The sequence below is a fragment of the Lampetra planeri genome, chromosome 33, assembly GCF_965212315.1.
Source record: "Lampetra planeri chromosome 33, kcLamPlan1.2.h2, whole genome shotgun sequence".
In the NCBI taxonomy this organism is placed as follows: Eukaryota; Metazoa; Chordata; class Hyperoartia; order Petromyzontiformes; family Petromyzontidae; genus Lampetra; species Lampetra planeri.
The window spans coordinates 4442196-4462507 of NC_136139.1; the positions used below are offsets into that span (position 1 = coordinate 4442196).

The 20312-nt window shown below is 47.2% G+C and overlaps 1 protein-coding gene across 1 annotated transcript in view; it reads right to left on the reverse strand.

Annotated features, from left to right (window-relative positions):
- The window catches only part of LOC144729623 (serine/threonine-protein kinase D3-like), a 39717-nt gene extending 28257 nt beyond the window's left edge, over positions 1-11460 (reverse strand). Inside the window, exon 1 of the mRNA XM_078610021.1 lies at positions 9854-11460. Coding sequence (XP_078466147.1) covers positions 9854-10258 — 405 coding nt within the window. The 5' untranslated portion in view covers positions 10259-11460. The remainder of the gene's footprint in view (positions 1-9853) is intronic.
- Positions 11461-20312: the final 8852 nt, after the last annotated feature.

The following is a 20312-nucleotide window of genomic DNA, read 5'->3' on the forward strand; positions in this document are numbered from 1 at the left end:
TAATAAATGCATTGAATCATGCATAGAATAAATTATTATTTATAATGAATGCAAATTATACCTTTAGGCTAACGGAACGAATGAGACACAGTAAGGTAGCTCAAACAAGACGGACAACACAAACGAGATAGACAAGAAGAAATGAGACCGTACAAACTAGACATAAAAATCAAGTCATTCTCGACACTAACTGTAACTTCGAATGATGACGAATCATCGCCTCACCAGGGGAGAATGAATCATTGCATCCCTGCCATCCAATTGCGTTGCAAAGCCTCCACTCTAGCCATGCTCCCATTAATTCCGTGAATTTTTTTTAATCCATTTTTTGTTGTTACCCGACAAGACAGAGAGAAAACATTTCAACGCCTTGGGGAACGCCGGCCATGGCTGTCACCATCAAAACAGGTTCCCCAATGTGTGTGTGTGCGTGTTTCATTCCGCTCGAGGTATGGGTGGCGCATACATTTTTATGCAACAAACATTAATCTGCAGCAAAAGGGAGCAGTCGGTCATCTGGAAATTCTCTTGTTTCTTTCTCCCCGCCCTCGCCCCTCCCATTAAAGTGAAGCGAAATTGAAAGACTGTCTCTCAAGTCGGTTACATTGGGTGGGACATTTTGCGCAGAATAAAGGAGGTCATGCCACCAAGGCAGTCAGTGGAGTGGCAACCAAGAAGAATATGCCAACCAATGGGGAAAAATCCAAATATGAACAAGTGGTGGTGATGATGATGATGACTTTAAGAGCGGTCCTTGATGGACACGTGATGACTGTGCAACAAGGGGAAGACCAAAAGTGAGAGCCTGGTGTTGTGGTGATGATGATTAGAATGTGATAGTGTGTTTGTGATGGGTGGGACATGTGCGCAGGATGGAGGAGGGCAGGTTACCGAGGTGAGCACTCGAGTGGCACCCAGGCTGGCAACTGAAGGTGGAAAACCCCAAACAGCCAGCGGTGTCACAATGAATAACAAAGGGAAGACCATTGTTATTCGAGCGAGAAGCTGGTGATAATGAGAATGTAATAGTCTGTGTACATAACTCGAGTAGAAAATTTTAAGTTGCCAACCCCGCATCCCCAACATCCCGTATCCATGCTTTCAGACAAAACTCAAATTGGCTGCCAATTCAGAGAGGGCCCCTGAATCATCCCGGACAAATTATTTTCAGTTTCTCATGGCCTGGATTCCAACATCATAATTCAGGCTGAGCGGAAACACGTTGCAAAAACAGTAAAAAATTAAAACGCTCTACATGGTGCCAATGATTAGTCTTACATCTGGGGTAGTGGCTTGACCAACTGACGTGATAACTTGAGTAACTCGGAGAATTATACTAACACCACTTGTTTTTTTTTTACAAAACTCGAGATTGTTCACCCACTTGAGTTATGGGAGAAAATCCGGCCTACTCGGTGGGATTTGAGTCGACTCAAGTTGGCCGTTCACGTAGACTCGTATAAGAGCGGACCTTGGGGGTCAGGTGTTGACTTTGCAACAACTGCACAACCTTGCAGAATGGAGGAAGCGACGATGAGAAGTGGTGGTCGTAACGACTTCTCACTTCGCTTCGACCAAAAATGCACGCGAAACTTCTTCCCGTCCTACAACATATGGTACCGCACTCTAAATAGGAAGCGCGGCGTTGCCAAGTGCCCTTCGTTCTTCTCCAGGGTCCCCCATACTGCCCAGCTTGAGGGAGATACACTTCTGAGAAGAACAGAATTCAAAACGCCTGCACTTCCAACGGCAGAACAGCATCGACACTCACGCTGCCGATGACCAAACGCCACCTGGGGTCACAATCAATGGGCCCCCATTCATGCTTGCGCGGTGCCAGGGATGAATGCACAGGCGGGCAAAACAGAGTGCCCTGGCCTCGCTTCAATCTGCCCAAAGTTTTGACAAACAACAACAAAACGCGGCTCTTACGATGTCACCGTAGGACTAGGCCAAATGCAACTGGAGGTTCCTTTCTTACATCGGGCGAGTCCTGTACTCCACTGCACAATGCTCCGACATCTATGGCCCCTGCTTTTACCAGCGGGTGACGTTTGGTCAAAAAACCCCCACGACCCACACCGCATGGAACGGCCCTAATACAGCAGAGGATGGTCAAAAGGATCGTTAAACAATGTCTGCTCTGGAAAGTAGTCAAAACGAAGATCCATTTTTTTCATAAAATTATGATGGAAATGAAAATGGGATAATTGGTATCCTCCCTTTACAACACTGAGCCAGGTGGTAGAAATTCCATGAACCACTGAATTTTCGTTAAAGCGACACTGTTGTTTTTTACCTTCAAGGCATAATGGAACGAATCAGTCCCCGAACAGAATTTGAACTCGCAACCTTCATATTGCGAGCATTTCACTCTAACCGTTGGGCCACATGGCCACAATTTAACCGCGGAAATCGTTTGAAATCAGGCATTCAGGGTCTAGCACTGGCACGCAAAGGCCTACACCTGGAAACAATGTAAAATGGTCTGTAGAATCACCTAAATGCTTTATAGCTGACAGTTGGCTTTGGCAACAACATGGCTGTGGTGTTACATGGTGGGCAACAACAAGAATCAATCCGTGGAACTCGTACAAACCAGCGGGGTGTCAGGCACGGCACGCCAAGCACCGGGCCACCCGGTTGACAAAATCCAGCTGGGTTTTAAGATACATTTATCATACATCCAACCGGTACCAGATGAGACAATTTTGCGTTGTGACAATGCTGCACCTACGCATCGGTTTAACGCAATTCTAACGCTCAAGATACATGCGTTGAACCATGCGTTGGATAATTAAATGCTGCATAACCGATGTTTTTGATGATCATTTGCTCATGTTATAATTAGGTAAATGGAGTGAATAAAAGCTGCACGGGACGTAAAAAAAAACATAAACAAGACTGACAAGATGAGAATGAGATTAAAAGAGAATCCAATCATGAATTTAATCGTGACCTTGAATTATGACAATTCACCAAATTGAGTTGGGGGGGGGCTAATAGTTACTGGCCAAGTGGAAACCACAAAGTGGATTTATTTTCAGGCCTTTAACAATCCACTGCTGGATAAATGCGTCCCCACACCATGTCAGTTGTAGGGGTCGTTTGACCATACTTCACTACATTGGTTATCCACTTGCCACGGACGTTAGCCACGTCCAAGGATCGAACTCAGGTCGCCAGGCTCATGGCACGCCGCACTCACCGCCAGGCTGAATTAGCTCAAGCTTAATTATTCATTAATTACTGAGCTCACTTTCCTCTTCCCTCCCTCTTTTTCTTTCACCATTTAAAACACGGCGCTGTAAACGTTGCACTGTGCTTGACACAGCCAAAAGCGCTGCCCGTCACTCTCTCAATGCCAACGCTAAGCGGCTTAGACCACAGATCCAATAAATAAACATCCGCGTTGAACCGACGGTCCCAAAACTCATTGACGTTGGGTACTATACCACAGGAAACTTACATCATGGCATAACCCTTTCCTGCCTGGACAGACTCCAACGGCTATGTTTCTAATTGGTCAAGGATTGAAGGCACCTCTCTCTTTGGTAGTACACAGCCTCAATGGACACACACATGTAGAATACACATACACACGTGTATTGATGTACAGTACAGAATTTCCCTCTCAAAGTTGCATGTCTAATTAATGTGTTTGGAGACGGAGGAGAGTGGGGGGGGGTGGAAAAAAACCTCCGAGCAGGGATTTCGTGGTTACAAGCCCGTTTTGTACGCGAACAAACGCAACGCTTTTAAAGAAGCTTGAGGAGGGCTGCAAGCGAGGGGCATCTGGAAAAAATTACACGGCAAGAAAACCTGTTTAAAGAATGAACTGGAAGATGGCCATGGGAACGTTCACAGGTTGCGATGTGCATGCTACCCTACACTGTAAAGTGTACCCACACGTAATTTGTACGGTGATTACGATTTACAATTATTTTGTCTTTTTCCACAATTTCATCCTGATTGCGCTATCAATGCCGGTCTCACCAGACGAAGAATACATTCGGATCTATCGCAGAGCAGTGCAACCCTTCGTGTCAGATGACAGCCCGCAGAAGCGGACATCACAGAGCCACCTCCGAGGTCTATTTAATTAACGGAGGAGGCGGTGGCGGCACTTTCCCCAATCCATCTGTCACTGGGAATTATGTCCTTTGTTAAATAAGTGCAGAACAAAGTTATGTTTGTGGTTATTGGTGTCCGGGCTGAGAGCATCAACTACACTGGAGAAACGTGGAGCTTCTTGGATTTGAAGTTAGGATTTCGGCAATGCCAGCCCTGAGGCACCTGGCCACCTAACAGTATCGCATGTTACAGGCGTATTGACTCCTAGATTAAAATTGCTTTGTACATGCATTAAATGGTAGGCATGGAGAATGAACAATCATTGCAAATAAGACGGTGTTACATTTAGGCTACTGGAACACACTAAACTGTAATAACAAGACAATTAAAATACTTTTTTTTCATAACAAAACAAGATGATAAAATTTAAATAACAAAATTTTTCATTTACTGAATCGAATTGCAATCCCAAATCAAGTCGATTTACTAAATCGCTTGTGGGTTCAACTGCTACATGGCTATTATACAATACCTGGCATTGTTATCAAACTTTTTTTTTGCTTAGGTCTGTAGCTCACGATTAAACTAAACGGTGGTTGCCAATTAGAAGAAAAAAACAGCGGCATGACATAGTGGCATTAGTGGGTGTGTTTCGTATGTATGTTGAACTTCTTTCGCACCGTACGTAGCCAACCATGCTTATCGGAGGCACGGGGGGAAGGACAACAAACGAAACACACAAAGCAGCTCTCAATAAATGAGTTTTGAATCTAGATTTAAAAAGTGCATAGCTCCAGTGGCTTCCTAATATCGGAAGGAAGAGTGTTCCACTCTGGCGAGACCCTCTGAATCAAGTCCATGCTTTCCGACAAAACATCTGATTCAGTTGGGTTGAGTTCAATGCTGGCCATGTTAAAATCGTTCTTCACTCTAGGCATCGCCCATGTTTCTAGATAAGCACAACTTATTATTACGTGTATTTACGTTGAACTTCTTTCGAATCGTACGTAGCGAACCGTGCTAATCGGAGTTGCGGTGGACCTGGTGGCCGTGTTATCAACCATGTGTTTTTTAGTCCAAACCTTACTTTCCTGATCCATGAGAATACACTTATTATGTAAGTTGTTCCACTCTGGAACTCAAGTATGTGGTCATTTTAGGCGTTGACGCTGATCGTCCCTTTCACCTACAGTACGATATAATTATTTTACTTGTCCAAATTCGTGGTCAACACCCACAGTGTCCGAACAGTGATTTATGTGGTGGCTGTCATTAGGAAAAAAAACAACTCCTCACTGAACCTCCTGCCGAATGACATAAGGGCTAGATTAATTAAACATGGTTCAAGCTACACATTGGATTCGTATGGCATGGACCACTTCATGTGTAAAAACAATACAACTTATAGAGGGGTGGAAAATGTGGTTACACCTGCAGAAATAATAAAAAATAATTTAGTGCCACACGGGAAAGTGGAGCCTGCTCGTTTGACTTTCACGGTACAAGAGCCGTCACCATCGCTCTTGACTGTTTATTTAAGGTATAATACAGATCAATTGTGGCTCTTCACCATCCACACTTATGGTTGTTTTATGTGTCAATAAACTCACGTGTGCATCCCAACACAAATGAAAAAAACATTCCACGACACGGCAAAAATGTAACCTCAAGAGTGATGCCCACGATTACACTATGTTCAATCAGCTGTTTCAAATACGTTCAATTCCACGAAATGTAATTGGATGTCACTAAACATAACGAAGGTTGAGGAGTGGGGAGAGTGGCGAAGCTGTGGTTCCGTGTGGTTCACAAACTGCCCTGCAAATCCAGAGAGTTGTATTCCATTCCTGTCCTTGGCCAAGTTTGATTTGAATTTGCCACGATAAATTAAAATACAACAACCCCTATGACAAGTGGGTGGCTTTCACCCAACAGTGTACTAACAAATAACTTTAAATCATTATTATTATTAACAAGGTCCCTAAAATGCATTGTGAATATTCAGGATTTTGGAGAAGCGTTGCATTAAATATTAAGTTATATTCCGTAGCAACTGTAAATGTTGTTGAGAGGTCACCATTGCATTCCAAACCTATTCAACTGGGCCTTGCGTTTAGGAGCAATTTACCGCTCACACGAGCGTGGGATGGCATTTATCTCGCATACACAGCTCTGAGCTACTCGTGGGAATTCCACATTCTTATGGCAGTTGCCAGTTTATCAACAAGACCAAGCACCGCTGACTTATCACAAACCGGTCTTGTAATCATATTCTTAAATAAAAGTGAAAGCAGGTTTCGCTGATCAAACAAGTGTGGCTCTGTGCTCTTCTTTATACAACTGGTGGACATTCCGCCTTGATATGGCAGTGGCCAGTAAGGGCGCATGTCACATCCACTGTTGACTTGTCAAAACGTGGTATGCAGTCTTCAAACAAAGCCATAAGAACAGGCTTGAAGTGACATGGACGGGCATTTTCCACTCAACAATTATTGAGTGGCAAATAAACCCTGAGAGACTGTGACTGTGTAAATAAGAAGATGGTGTTTGCCGATAACACATTACCGTATCTGCTAATGGGGAAAAAAACTGATCGTATATCAATTCAAAACTGTTCACATCAGCTCCCTGCACAGTTTTCAAGGCACCAGAGTAAAAAGTGCGCTCTCCACCCATAAGCAACTCGATCTTTGAAGGACCATTACCTGAAACGTCAGTTTATACGTCTCTCTGTTATAATTAAGAACATAGCCCCGAGTGTTCTTTCGGCAAGAGTACACCAACTTTATATGACGTTTACGCTTAAGTGTTTTTCGACCACCGACTGTAGTGACCAGTTACGTACACACCACGTTAAGCAAATATTTCCTCTAGATTGAAACGACTTAATTGGAAAAATGTCCTTAACTTACAAGAACACATTCGTTTACATTGGTATAGATAAGAAACCAAGAGAAATATTAACTTGTTGTTTTAGGCCAGTGAAGCCCAGGATGACATCCTGCAGCCGCATTTCAGAGGTTTGGTTCAATAAACACCTTAACTTGAAAAACGAAGGAAACGCAGTTTCAACGCAAGTTATTTTAAGTCAGACATGCCAGTGACCATATGCGTAAAACATCTAAAGTGATTTTCCCCTTCATTCACTGCTTTAAATGACACATTAAATACATGTACTGTATTCCACTCCACTTATGCCATAGACCCAGAGCAGATTCTAAACGATCACTCGCTCACCAACTCGCCAAATCACTCCACGTGTCATTGAAACCACTTCAAATTAACTTTCTATGAGACCTCTTTTGGCAGTATCAAAAAAGCTGCATTGTCTTTCTACTGTTCGCCTTTTGGCGCTCTCTGGTCTAACATTGGTGTAGGCCAATCCGTTTCAAACACAATGTACATACAATGATCAGAGCATGTTTGTTTGCATGTTTTGCCACAAGCACGTGTGGTTAATGCAGACTTGATGCCTTCCAAAAGCCTTCTATTTGGTGTTTAAACATCTTCACACTTCCTGTTTTATTGCCAGAGAGGGTAAAAACTTTTCATAATTTTACTTGAGCTTAAGTTATTTATTTCACAACTCCCAGTTTGTTAAGGAGTCGCTCACTTTCCCATTCACTCGTCACTAAAATTAAACTAATCCCAGCAAAATGGAACGCATCTCACCCATTCACGCACCATGGCCATGAAACTATTTCAACTTGAGGTTTTATGCCCCACAGATCCAAGCAGATTCTTAAGCACCACTCACAATCACAATGAAGCTATATCAACATGTTTTTTTTATGCCACAGTTCCCAGAACATCCTTCAGGGCTAACCACTCACTATGACCATGTAAAGAGGTGATATTGACATTTATGCTCAACATCACCATGGCACAATACGAAACTGAAAATGTAACTTAAATTACGGTGGTATATACAGTAGCGTGTACCATATATCCCATCAGAACCTTAAGAGCCACCATTCACCATGAAACGACATTGAAATGTCATTTCAATTGCTATGCCAAAGAAGCCGGCAAATTCACTATCAACAGAAATCCATTTGAGTTATACTGTACACAGACAACAGAAGATCTTTAAGGGCCACTTACACATCAATTACTGGACATCTGTGAAAATGAGCTTCATAACTCATCGGATTCCTCCAGTATAAATACATTCAGATTATGACTTGCCTACCACACAAACATTCACTCACCATCACAACCACCGCATGTAACTACCTCGCCGGATATACAGGAGGTCGTGGGTTCGATCCGGACCCTGACGCCTATATATTTGGAGTCTGCATCTCTCTCCTCCCGTGGTCGCGTGGATTTTTCTTCAGGTCCTCCGGGTTTTCCCCTCCACATTTCGAATTAACATCACAGCAGAGTATGCTGGCATCTAGAAATGTCCACGTGACGACAAGCCAACTTCGTTGGAGGTTATAATTTGCGACACGGTCTCGGTGGGCCTTCACCTTGGTAACATAAATAAAGTTTATACTCTTTGGTTCTTTCGGTAAAGTCACGTAGGTATACAATTTTATACCTACGTGACTTTACCGAAAGAACCAAAGAGTATGGATTCCTGCAGTCATGAAAGCTTCAAATCAAAGAAAGTTTAGTTTACAAGTTTAAATAGTTTGTCCAACACACAACTCACATTAATCCAGACCTGCAACCCCTTATCAGTGCCTACAGTACCTTATTATAGACCAATTCAGACCTTATTGGTCACCCCGTGCCCTTATAAATCTCAACGTTCATCTTAAAAAAAGGAAGAAACACAAACTAAGAAAAAAAATTAAAACTCAATTTCCCTGTACAAGAATACGGGTTAAACTGTTTGGGTTGACAGGTATGCTATATCTATGGGTCTCTATGTATCTCTGTGGGTCTCTATGGATCTCTATGGATCTCTATGGATCTCTGTCTATAATAATACCCGACAACCCCTTATCCGAGCCTCACTTATTACAGATTTTAGTGGTCACCCCGTGCCCTTATAAATATCAACGTTCACCCTAAACAAAAGTCACCCCGTGCCCTTATAAATATCAACGTTCACCCTAAACAAAAGTCCCATCACAAGAGAGAAACACAACCGGTACCGTAATCTGGTCCAACACCATGTGAGACTAGGCTCTAAGAAAAGCTGTCTCAGGTGTGGACCAATCAACTTCAAGGACAGTGCATACATTATCAGAGTTGTGTTTTCTGTTTGCATTCCGACCGCAGGTATTGTGGTCAATGCAAACATGACTCCTTGTAAAAAATGTGTCAGTTTTGTTGCCAGATAAGTTCAAGTTCATTGATTAGGTATAGCCCTGTGAGCCATTCGGCTCTTGAATCGGATACAACCGCAACAAACAAAAACATGAACAAGAAAACATCTTAAAGTGACTATGTGACTAAGTACAAACAGAAAATCCAAGAAAAGACAGCAAAATATTCCAGAAAAAAAGCACCGTACACCAACGCTGTGTGCAAAAATCCCAGTGGGATGCAAGTCAAACAACAACAACAACCACAAAACAACTTAGATTAAGGCCATCAGTCTAACTCCGTACTACAACAAACATGGCCAAACCCAAAAACTTTTCGAAATCACCAAAATAAAGCCAGATAAAAGGGTCAAAAAAACAACTATCAAACAGGGCACATTTTTTGCACGTATTGAAAACGTCTGTAACGACAATATAGACCTCAAATTTTTTTTTTACTCAATTTCACCGTACAAAAATACGGGGGGGGGGGTGGAAATTTAAAACCCATCTCAAACCTTTTGATCGACGACAGCGCATGCGAGATTCCGCACGGCTGACGATCCCGGCGGCTCTGCAGATTCCACGGTGACCGTCTCCCGGGCCAGGCCGATCTGCAGCTGGAAGGTGACCCCCGTGGTGACCCCCGTGGTGACCTCTCTGCCAGACCCAGCAGCCACGCAGGTCAGGGCGCTGCTGTTACTGCTGCTGCTACTGACGCTGTTGTTGATGATGGTGGTGGTGGAAGGGTACCGATTGCACGGGGCCATCATCAACCCAGGCCCGCCGTTCGTGGCCCTCCCGATGGAGAGAGGGCCCGAAGCGTTGCTGCTGTTGCTGCTGATGTTGCTGCTGCTGCTGATGGTGGTGCTGATGTTGTTGCTGATGGTGGTGCTGGGGGTGGTGGTGGTGGACATTGCCATGGTGGTGGTGGTGGAAGGAAGCTCCACCACGTTGGACGGCAGATGGAATTGTCGCGTTTTGAGAAGTGGTTGATGATGTTTGTTGGCGGCTTTGAGATGTCTCGTGAGTGTGTGAGTGGTTAACGGGACCTTCCTCAACTTCGTCGCGATGTCTTCTTGCCCAAGCCTCCCTTCTTTGTTATTAATATCGATGGCGTTTTTGATGTTCGCTGTTGTTGCTTTGCGTTTGATGGCGAAGTTGCCGCTGCTACCGTAGATGTTTATACTCTTGCCAGTGCTGTCACTGCTGCTACATTGATCCTTTCTCACCGCTGTTCGTGTTGCTATTCCTGTTACTGCTGCTACAAATCTCACTACCACCGCTGTTGCCGTTGAAGTTCCTGTTGTTGATGTCACTACTGTACTGCTTGTTGCTTTCTGCTGCTACTGCTGCCCGTTCAAGTTTCTGTCCTTGACGTTCACGACAGCTCTGCTTGCTGCTGCTGCTGCTGTTGTTGTTACCAGTGCTGTTACTACGATAACCACTGCACGATACCACTAAAACCACGACCGCCAGCTCGGCAAATATCACGCAGAGCGCGGCGATGCGCGCAGGAGGCCACGGCTCGTCTTCACAGCCCCGTGCCGCCCACGCGGGCCGAGTAGAGGCGGCAGTAGCAGCAGCTGTAGGGGGGAAACATCGCGGCCATGTGGTGGTGGTGGTGATGGTTGTTGTGGTGGTTGTGGTGGTGACGGGGAAGGTTGTGGTGGTGGTGGGGGTGGTGGTGATGGTGGTGGTGATGCTTGTGGTGGTGATGGTTGTGGTGGTGATGGTTGTGGTGGTGGTGGTGATGCTTGTGGTGGTGGGGGTGGTAGTTGTGGTGGTGGTGATGCTTGTGGTGGTTGTGGTGGTGATGGTTGTGGTGGTGGTGGTAGTTGTGGTGGTGGTGGTGGTTGTGGTGGTTGTCGTGGTGGTGGTGGTTGTGGTGGTGGTGGTTGTGGTGGTGATGGGGAAGGCGAAGCCCGGGTCCAGCCCGCGCTGACCCCGTCCCCAACCCGCTGGCGCTGTCAGCGGCAGCAGCAGCAACGACAGCGGCTCTCCTCGGCCCCCCTGCTCCCTCACGCCGGCGATTCGCTCAACTCGCGCGCTGCTGATGGACACACAGCGGCAGCAGCAGCAGCGACAACCACAAGATGATGACGACGGCGGCGGCGGGGGGGTGGTGGTGGTGATGGGCAATGAGCGGTGGTCCGTCCGCCGATAGAATGAAGAGGGAGCCGCCGTCGCTATTGTTCTCTCACTGGACGGGGCGACCCCTCGGCTCCTCCCCCTCCTCCTCCTCTTCGACCTCCCCCCACCCGCCACCGTCGGCGCTGCTGAGTTGGCACCCCCCCCTCGCCCCCCCCTCGCCCCCCCTCGCCCCCCCCCTCACTCCCCTCGCACCCCCCTCGCTCCCCTCCCCCTCGCACCCCCCCCTCACTCCCCTCCCCCTCGCACCCCCCCTCGCTTCCCCCCCCCTCGGCCCCCCCCCTCGCTCCCCTCCCCCTCGCACCCCCCCTCGCTCCCCTCCCCCTCGCACCCCCCCTCGCTCCCCTCCCCCTCGCACCCCCCTCGCTTCCCCCCCCTCGGCCCCCCCCCCTCGCTCCCCTCCCCCTCGCACCCCCCCTCGCTCCCCTCCCCCTCGCACCCCCCCCTCGCTCCCCTCCCCCTCGCTCCCCCCCCCTCGCCCCCCCCTCGCTTCCCCCCCCTCGCTCCCCCCCCTCGCTCCCCCCCCCTCGCTCCCCCCCCCTCGCTCCCCCCTCACACCCTCCTCGACTCCCCCCGACCCCCCCCCCTCGACTCCCCCCGACCGACCCCCTCGACCCCCCCCCCCTCGACCCCCTCCCCCCTCGACCCCACCCCCCCGACCCCCACCCCCCTCGAACCCCCCTTCGACCCCCCCCTCGACCCTCGACCCCACCCCCTCGACCCCCCCCTCGACACCCCCCCCTCGACCCCCCCCCTCGACACCCTCCTCGACACCCCCCTCGACCCCCCCCCTCGACACCCCCCCTCGACACCCCCCTCGACACCCCCCTCGACACCCCCCCTCGACACCCCCCCTCGACCCCCCCCTCGACACCCCCCCTCGACCCCCCCCTCGACACCCCCCCTCGACCCCCCCCCCTCGACCCCCCCCCTCGACCCCCCCCCCTCGACCCCCCCCTCGACCCCCCCCTCGACCCCCCCCCCTCGACCCCCCCCCCGACCCCCCCCTCGACCCCTCCCCCTCGACCCCCCTCCCTCGACCCCCCCTCTCGACCCCCCCCCCCTCGACCCCCCTCCCTCGACCCCCCCCCTCGACCCCCCCCCCCCTCGACCCCCCCCCCTCGACCCCCCCCCTCGACCCCCCCCTCGACCCCCCCCCTTGCTGTCCCCCTCGCCTCCCCCTCGCAATCCCCCCCCCCCTCGCAATCCCCCCCGCCCCCCCCTCGAAATCCCTCCCCCTCCTCGCTCCTCCCCCTCGCTCACCCCCACCCACCACACCCCACCCCCTCGCTTTAGAAACCCTACAACGCATCGAGCGCACCCGCAATTGGTGGAAGCGCGCGCACCGGAACGCCGCCTTCTCGACGCCCATTGGTCGAAGCTGCAGCCGTGGGGTCCAATCGCGTCGTTCGGGCGCGCGTGCGGGTTACGTAATGTAATAGCACGGCTCGGAAAGCTTGGTGGTCGGTGCCAGGTCAGAGGTTTTTTTTTAACTATAATTTGGAGGGAAATTATCAACGTTCCAAAATGTGTTGAAAGAAAAATGGGTTTTTAGAGGCAGACTTTAGTGTTTTTAGATGAAGTTTCTCTCAGGGTTTTCTCGCCGGCTCGAAAAAAAGGCCGAACAATTGACACTTTTTTTGCTCTGTGGCAATGGAGGGATAAAACATTTTCGTTTGAAATGTCACGGTTTAAGCCCCCGGGTTAAGTTGCAGAAATAGTTTCACTTGGGTTTTCCCTCAACTTGTGTGACAAATTAAGTGAATCTCACGCTGAAGGTGTTTTATGAAACATCTTAGTTTGATGTGATAGGTTTTTACCCTTTCAACTGGTACAAAAACTGACACCTTTATACAAGGCATCATGTTTGCAATAACCACAACACAAGCAGTCAAAATGCAAACAAAAAGAAACAACTCTGATAATGATAATAATATGCACTGTCCTTGGAGTTGATTGGTCCACACCCGAGACAGCTTTTCTTAGAGCCTAGTCTCCATTGGTGTTGGACCTATTACTATATTTTGCCACTGGTAAAGGAGGTCTCATAGTGTAAATGCTTACCCCGAGCTCTCAATACTCTGATAGTGCACTGTTTTTGAGTTGTACGCCTTTTGGCGTCATCTGGTCCAACACCAATGGAGACTAGGCTCTAAGAAAAGCTGTCTCGGGTGTGGACCAATCAACTTCAAGGACAGTGCATCTCATTATCAGAGTTGTTTCTTTTTGTTTGCATTTTGACTGCTTGTGTTGTAGTTATTGCAAACATGATGCCTTGTATAAAGGTGTCAGCTTTTGTACCAGTTGAAAGGGTAAAAACCTATCACTATATTTTGCCACTGGTAAAGGAGATGTCTCATTGTATCTTAGTTTGACTCAAGGCCGTAGCCATGGAGTCAACATTGGGGGGGGGACCAAATCTTCCAGGGGTCTGGGCCCCCCCACAGAAAAAGAAATCTAAATTTGAAAACGAATTTCCTGCCTAAAATATAAAAACAATTCACTAACACATGAGATGGACTTTTAATGTTTTTTTTACAATAATGTCTAATAGTGTATTGTATTAAATTGCTGTTTTTATTTTCTTGTTTCATTGTATGTAATGGCAGAGATTAGGGATTAATAAAATACAACCATAACCACAATCATATGAGCATAAATATTTGTATAGCAATCTAATGGTGGGGACATTTTGAGCATATTTGAATATTGGGGGGGGGGGGGGGGTGGATGTGTCCCCCCCAATATTTATGATAATTACGGCCTAAGTTTGACTTAAGCCAAAGTCTCACACGCCACTATACTAATAGACTCTTGTAGACACAAAACTCGCGTGACATCCGTCGAGGAGATGGAGCAATGAAATAAGTTCGTGCGTAGAAAGCAGGTTGCTAGGTGGATTGTTGCAGGGGAGGACTTCATTCAGCATTGGACTAATCGTGCCTGAATATTACGATACATTTCTATCTGTTGCGAATACATGGCAACAATATTTGACACCGATTGTGTCACTTGTAGTTGGTCAAAGACGTGACGACGTCGTGTTATTAGTTACAGTTGCACTTTTTAATGAGAATTTCGGCGGTTCGTGGCCGTATAAATTCATTTTTAGTCAGCAGATACTGACTTTTGTATGTAGGGTGTGTAGGAATATAATCAGCAGATACTGACCATTGTATGTAGGAATATATGCCTATAAAATACATCTCTTCAGTTGGGGGAGTAAAAACTTTTTTTTTGGGGGGGGGGTCAACTTTTTACCCCCACATCGGGGTGAGGAGGTGGTCCACTTTCTATACCTTATTGATTCAGGCCTTCTGGAAAGGCTTATGTAATTTAGTTGACAGACAAGCGGAACGTCGGCCTTTCATAACAGAAAGAAGGCTGGAGTTGTCTTGGTTTGTCCGGTGTTTCGGTTTACGTGGGCACCGTGTCATCTCGCAACCTTCGGCTGGTTTTGAGCCTGTTCTTGTAAATTGGGTGGGTTGACGACCATGCACAAAACTGGTTGGCACGGGCAGCTGCCCAGTGAATTTGGCAACTTTGGGGCCAATGTTGGCGTGTGGTTTGAACCGTTGGACAAACGTTTGCGCGACGGCAAGTTTACCGGGCGAGTTCGGTGGAGTAAAATCCACGTTTTCGCGAAAGTGGGCGATGTCGCCTCGTGCGTAACCTCAATTGAGTAACTTGCAGTACTGCGCAGCATTATTGCAGCATTGCAATATGTTGGGACAATACCGGTTACAATGTTTGAGCTATGGAAGGAAACTGGAGAAAGCCAATGCAGAACAGGGGAAGAACGTGCCAACTGCACGCAGAAAGGGCGCCCCAGTCAAGAATCAAACCCAGGTCCTTCAATGTTGTGATGTCACCCTCCTCGCACATACTACACACAACTAACACAAATCCACCACACGTTGTCATGGAACATCATGGGGAATAGGAAATATATTGTAAAAACTCCATTAAATGTCGCCACATTTATCGGCCTCTTGGCTTGACAGACCGATATCATCAAGCACCATCCGTTTAAGCACGCAACCTCTGGAATGGGTTTGACCTTCTGGGTCTCATCGGTAGAGTTGGACTTGTTAGACAAATGCTGGGCGCCATGGTGGCGAGATGTTAACCACCTCGCCAAGTGTACAGGAGCACGTGGGTTCGATCCCGAACCCTGATGCCTGTATATTTGGAGTTCGCATGCCTCTTTCTCTCTGTGGTCGTGTGGATTTTTCTCCGGGTCCTCCGGTTTTTCCGTCCATATTTAGAAATATGCGTTTAGACTTTAGAGTCTTTTGGCTGCTATAAATGTCCACGTGATAAAGCCACTTCGTTAAGCTATCATTTGTGGCCATGTCGCTTATGGAAAAGAGCAATAGAGCTCAGTGGGCCTTGCCTGGTTAAATAAAACCAAATAATTTTAGCGGATGCATTACCATATGCTATTGGCTAGAGCACTCCATGTAAACTCTATCAGATGGGATCAGTGAGGAGGGAGGGGGGAACCCGAATCGAATCGCGACTCTTTAACTTAAAAGAGTGGTACACCTGATGTTTGTGGGGGGTTTTTCTGTCTACAGATTATTTGGGTGACGCTGCTGCTACAACGAGGAAAATGAACAACAAAACGCAACACATTCTTCACTGACACTACCTTATTTTTGTTTAAATAAAGTGGGGACAGTTTCGGGAAATGTGCTACAAAGAAAGTGGTTATTGCTCGAAACGTCGCCTATTACTTATGCGGCGTATGTATCATTCATTTTTTAAGGTGACAGTGTTGAGTTTTATGTTTGTAAAGAGGAATTGTTGCCGCCTAGTGGCGATTGTGCGGTGGTACAGCGAGCGAGTGCAGTGGCGACGTCGTTGCAGCAATGCATCGGAATCATCGACTAAAATCGATTTAACGCAACTCTACAAGTGTCGAACAATAAATACTGTAGATCCATCCTCGGTTCGTGTTATTTACCGATTGCACCACATTATGGAGGGGAGGGGGGGTTGCCCCTGCTAAGACTCAATTCTTAAATTGAATCGTGAAAACTCGAATTGTACCAATTCATTTATTGCAATTCATCACTGGGCTAAAGTGCTGCACCGTCACTTTAGCCGTGATGCACAATGTCCATGTTGTTGAACCATGTGTCATCGCAGGTAGCGTGCAATGATTGAAAACGTTATTCTTCAGGCATATCCATCCGTACGTTGCGTTTCATTACGTGCATTGTAAAAAATTCAAACAAAAACACTCCAACCTGCACTAATCCGCCGCCTTTTAGGTTCAAATAGTTGTGTTTAACTAGTAATTTTGGTCATGGAGAGGAACATGTTAGGAATTACTCTGAGAGTCAGGAAGAGGAATGCTTGGGATTGCGTGGATTAGGGAATATGCTCAAAGTTAAGAAACATCGCATTAACCGAGTGGACATAACATTCGTGGGAATGGGCAGGACGCGTTGATGGAAGGTATGATGGCTGATGGATAAGACTGGCAGCTGAATGGTCGGCAAAGAGGACAGAACATCTCGAGATGTCCACCATGGAGATGGAGTGATGCAATAATCCCCTGTGCAGGAGCTAGAAGGGATTATTGCATCACCATGAAAGATGGTGATGGCATGGGGAGGCCTTCATCCGCCAGTGGATAGACCATGGCTGTTACTGCTTAATTAAGGCCATTGGTTTTTTTCCCCTCAATTATCTACTGATGCTCTCATTAAAGCTACGGATGCAAGGACAAACAAAGGACCCGGTGGCTAAGTGGACTGATATTCAGTCAGAGCATTGACTTGGCATTGCGGAGTCCCTGGCTTCGAAGCGAGGATTCAGCTGCCCATGGATAATTTGGTGTCTCACGTGGAGTGAGCTGATGGTTTCAGCCCGGTCACCAACCATTTTCGCTTAGTTTGGCAAAATTTCAAATCGGATACATTTTAAAAAGCACGTGTTGAATGACATGCGACAGACATACTTTGCATGTGTTTGTAAAGCGGCCCAATGAAGCCAAATCAGACTTTCCACGACAGCGTCTTCCACGGTCGTACTCTCACACAAGATGGTGCAGTGCTTGCTGTGAGAGTTCTGAATGGAAATGTCTTCATCTCATGCCGTGTATTATGCCAATCGCGCAACTGGAAAATAATTGGGAGAGACAAGAGGAAACCGTGCAAACACTTTGTATCATTTGCATTTTAATACATTTGGAGAGGACACTTCGTCTGTGGCAGGTTTTGGTAACACAGGAAGCAACACCATGACTGACACCCGCATCAAACACAAAAGTCATTACCAAAGCTGTGCTTTCCATATCTAACACTCGCACGTTGTCAAATGCTATAGGTCACCGACAACTTTAAAAAATATATATAAACGAGTACGGTTTCGCTTAACTCGGCCGTGTCAAATTCGGGGACAGATGCAGTGAGTGAACCAAACAATCTGGATATGCACACCCGGGCTACCGACAGGAAATCATTGTTAGCCCTCTGCTACTCATCAAGGTTATGTTTAAAACACCCTTAAGGCCATGATGCACTCAGGAAATGTTTAAACAATTGCCACCGGCAACGCACTTACTCTGACCAACAATGGCAAACTTGGTGTAGCAACGGTGCGGAGTGACATGCGTATTTTGCGGTTGGGAGTTGACCACGCTCGTCCGGACGTTTTGTCGCTGCAGTTTGCTCGCGGACGCCACTCGGCCTCCTTGTAAGCACTCCAACCTGCCTTGGATTTGTAGGACATTTTTTTTTTGACATTTCAATGGACAAGCTTCGACGAGCAGATACTTGGTTCATTCTAGATTTGAAGTTTTCGTGACTTGCGAGGATCCATACTCTTTGGTTCTTTCGGTAAAGTCACGTAGGTGAAAAAATAAGAATAAAAACAATAGAAATAAATTAAATCACGACGTTTCGGAAGCAACACAAGCTTCCGTCATCAGGTGGGACAACCACAGCAAGAAACAAAGTTACTCTTTGCCCACTACAGTGATTTAGTTTCTAGCTGTGGTTGTCCCACCTGATGACGGAAGCTTGTGTTGCTTCCGAAACGTCGCGATTTAATTTAGTTATTTCAATTGGTTTTTTTTTCACCTAAGTGACTTTACCGAAAGAACCAAAGAGTACAGATACTTAGTGTCGAGCCCGTCCATCCAAGTGTCCTGCGACCAAGGTTGGAGGGCTCACTCTGGCGGTGAGTGGCCTCCGCTAGCACAGCACACCGACACAAGATGACCGTGCGATGGTGCAGATAGGCGGAGTCCTGTCCGAACAGCGAAAACCGTTCACGACCGCATAGGTTTCCTTTGCGGTTGTGCCGTAGCGGCTCACTCTGGATCGCGCTGTGTGTTTGGCTCGATGTCCGACGTTTCGCTCCACGTGCTGGGAGCTTCTTCAGGAATTTCAGTCCTGAAAATCGCTTCTGAGAACTCAACCACAGCTTGTTTAAATTACGTTTTTGGTGAACAATGATTTGGGTCTACAGAACACAACAACCTCGGGTGGCCATATGACCTCTGCCAGTTATTCGATTGGAAGATGCCATCCCAGTGGCCTGCGAGACGAAGAAACGGCGATCGCATTTCGTCCACATTTTTTGCGACTTCAATTGTTCTAATAATAGTGGTGCGACAACTATTTCTGGTGACAGTTGCCAGCAACGATTACCCAAGTGTATCATGGCGTTGGGAATATCACTCCGATGGCTATAACCACAGTGCACGAAGCAACGTCAACTACAATTGGTAATAACGGTAAACAGAATGACAGACTTCTATTGTGTATGACTATCACAACTTCATCTCTACATTTACGGCCAATTCTAGAAGAAAAAAAATCTATTACATAAAATGGCATTGCCATTAAACGTACCAATTAAATTCATAACATGGTCACACACACACAGACAATTATGTGAAAGGTATTAAGTAAAACGAGAGTGATATGCATGTATTCATCACGTTTGTAAAATGTAATCATTCGGGAAATAAAACATCACTGTAGCACATCGTTTAAAAAAGTTTGTACTTTTCAATGTTTCGTCGAACGGCTGCGCTCGTAATGGCTTACCGCAAGCTTAAGCAATTTCACGCTCTTAACGAAGTATACGTCAGGTCAACCGCAGATCTCCAAACCGTACGAGGCTGGAAGGAGAGCCGCAACTGTGACCAACGTCGCGCGATCTCTCCCGCCGAGTCTCACGCCGAGTCTCACGCCAACCCGGGATCAAGTTTTCCGCGAACAGATCTACGCTGGGGTAAACACGAAATCGCACTCGTCGTTCGTAAACACGAATTGCTTGAACGCAACCGTGCCTACTGCTTCCGAAAAGCAGCTAAACCTATCAGTGCCTCCCGCTGTTATCAATGCCTCCAGGAACGGTGCTCCAAAATTTGACTTGTGCATTGTCCGTCCCGTCACCGAATGTGCGCGTGAACGTAAGGGGAGCGGACACACCGTGGCTCGCAGGCTGTGAAAGATTCCTTGACTGTCACAGAGATGCGATGAAATGTCATAATTCGGGTTCATGACAATGTATTCTTTCTCTTCGCAAGAGCGCATTGAGATGCGGTCGCATTTACACGCTTTCGTCATCATCATCATCAGCAGCCTTGGTCAATTCACTGCTGGATGAAGGCCTCTCCCAAGACACCGCCATCTTTCACGATCCTGCCATGCAACGATCCACTAGCACAGGCTCGGCAGCTGATTTCGTCGTTCCACGTCCATGACGGACATCCTCTGGGACCACGTTCTGTCCCTCAGTTTCCACTCCCATCATTATTCTTGACCATCGCTCACCATCCCTTCTAAAAACTTCTAGATT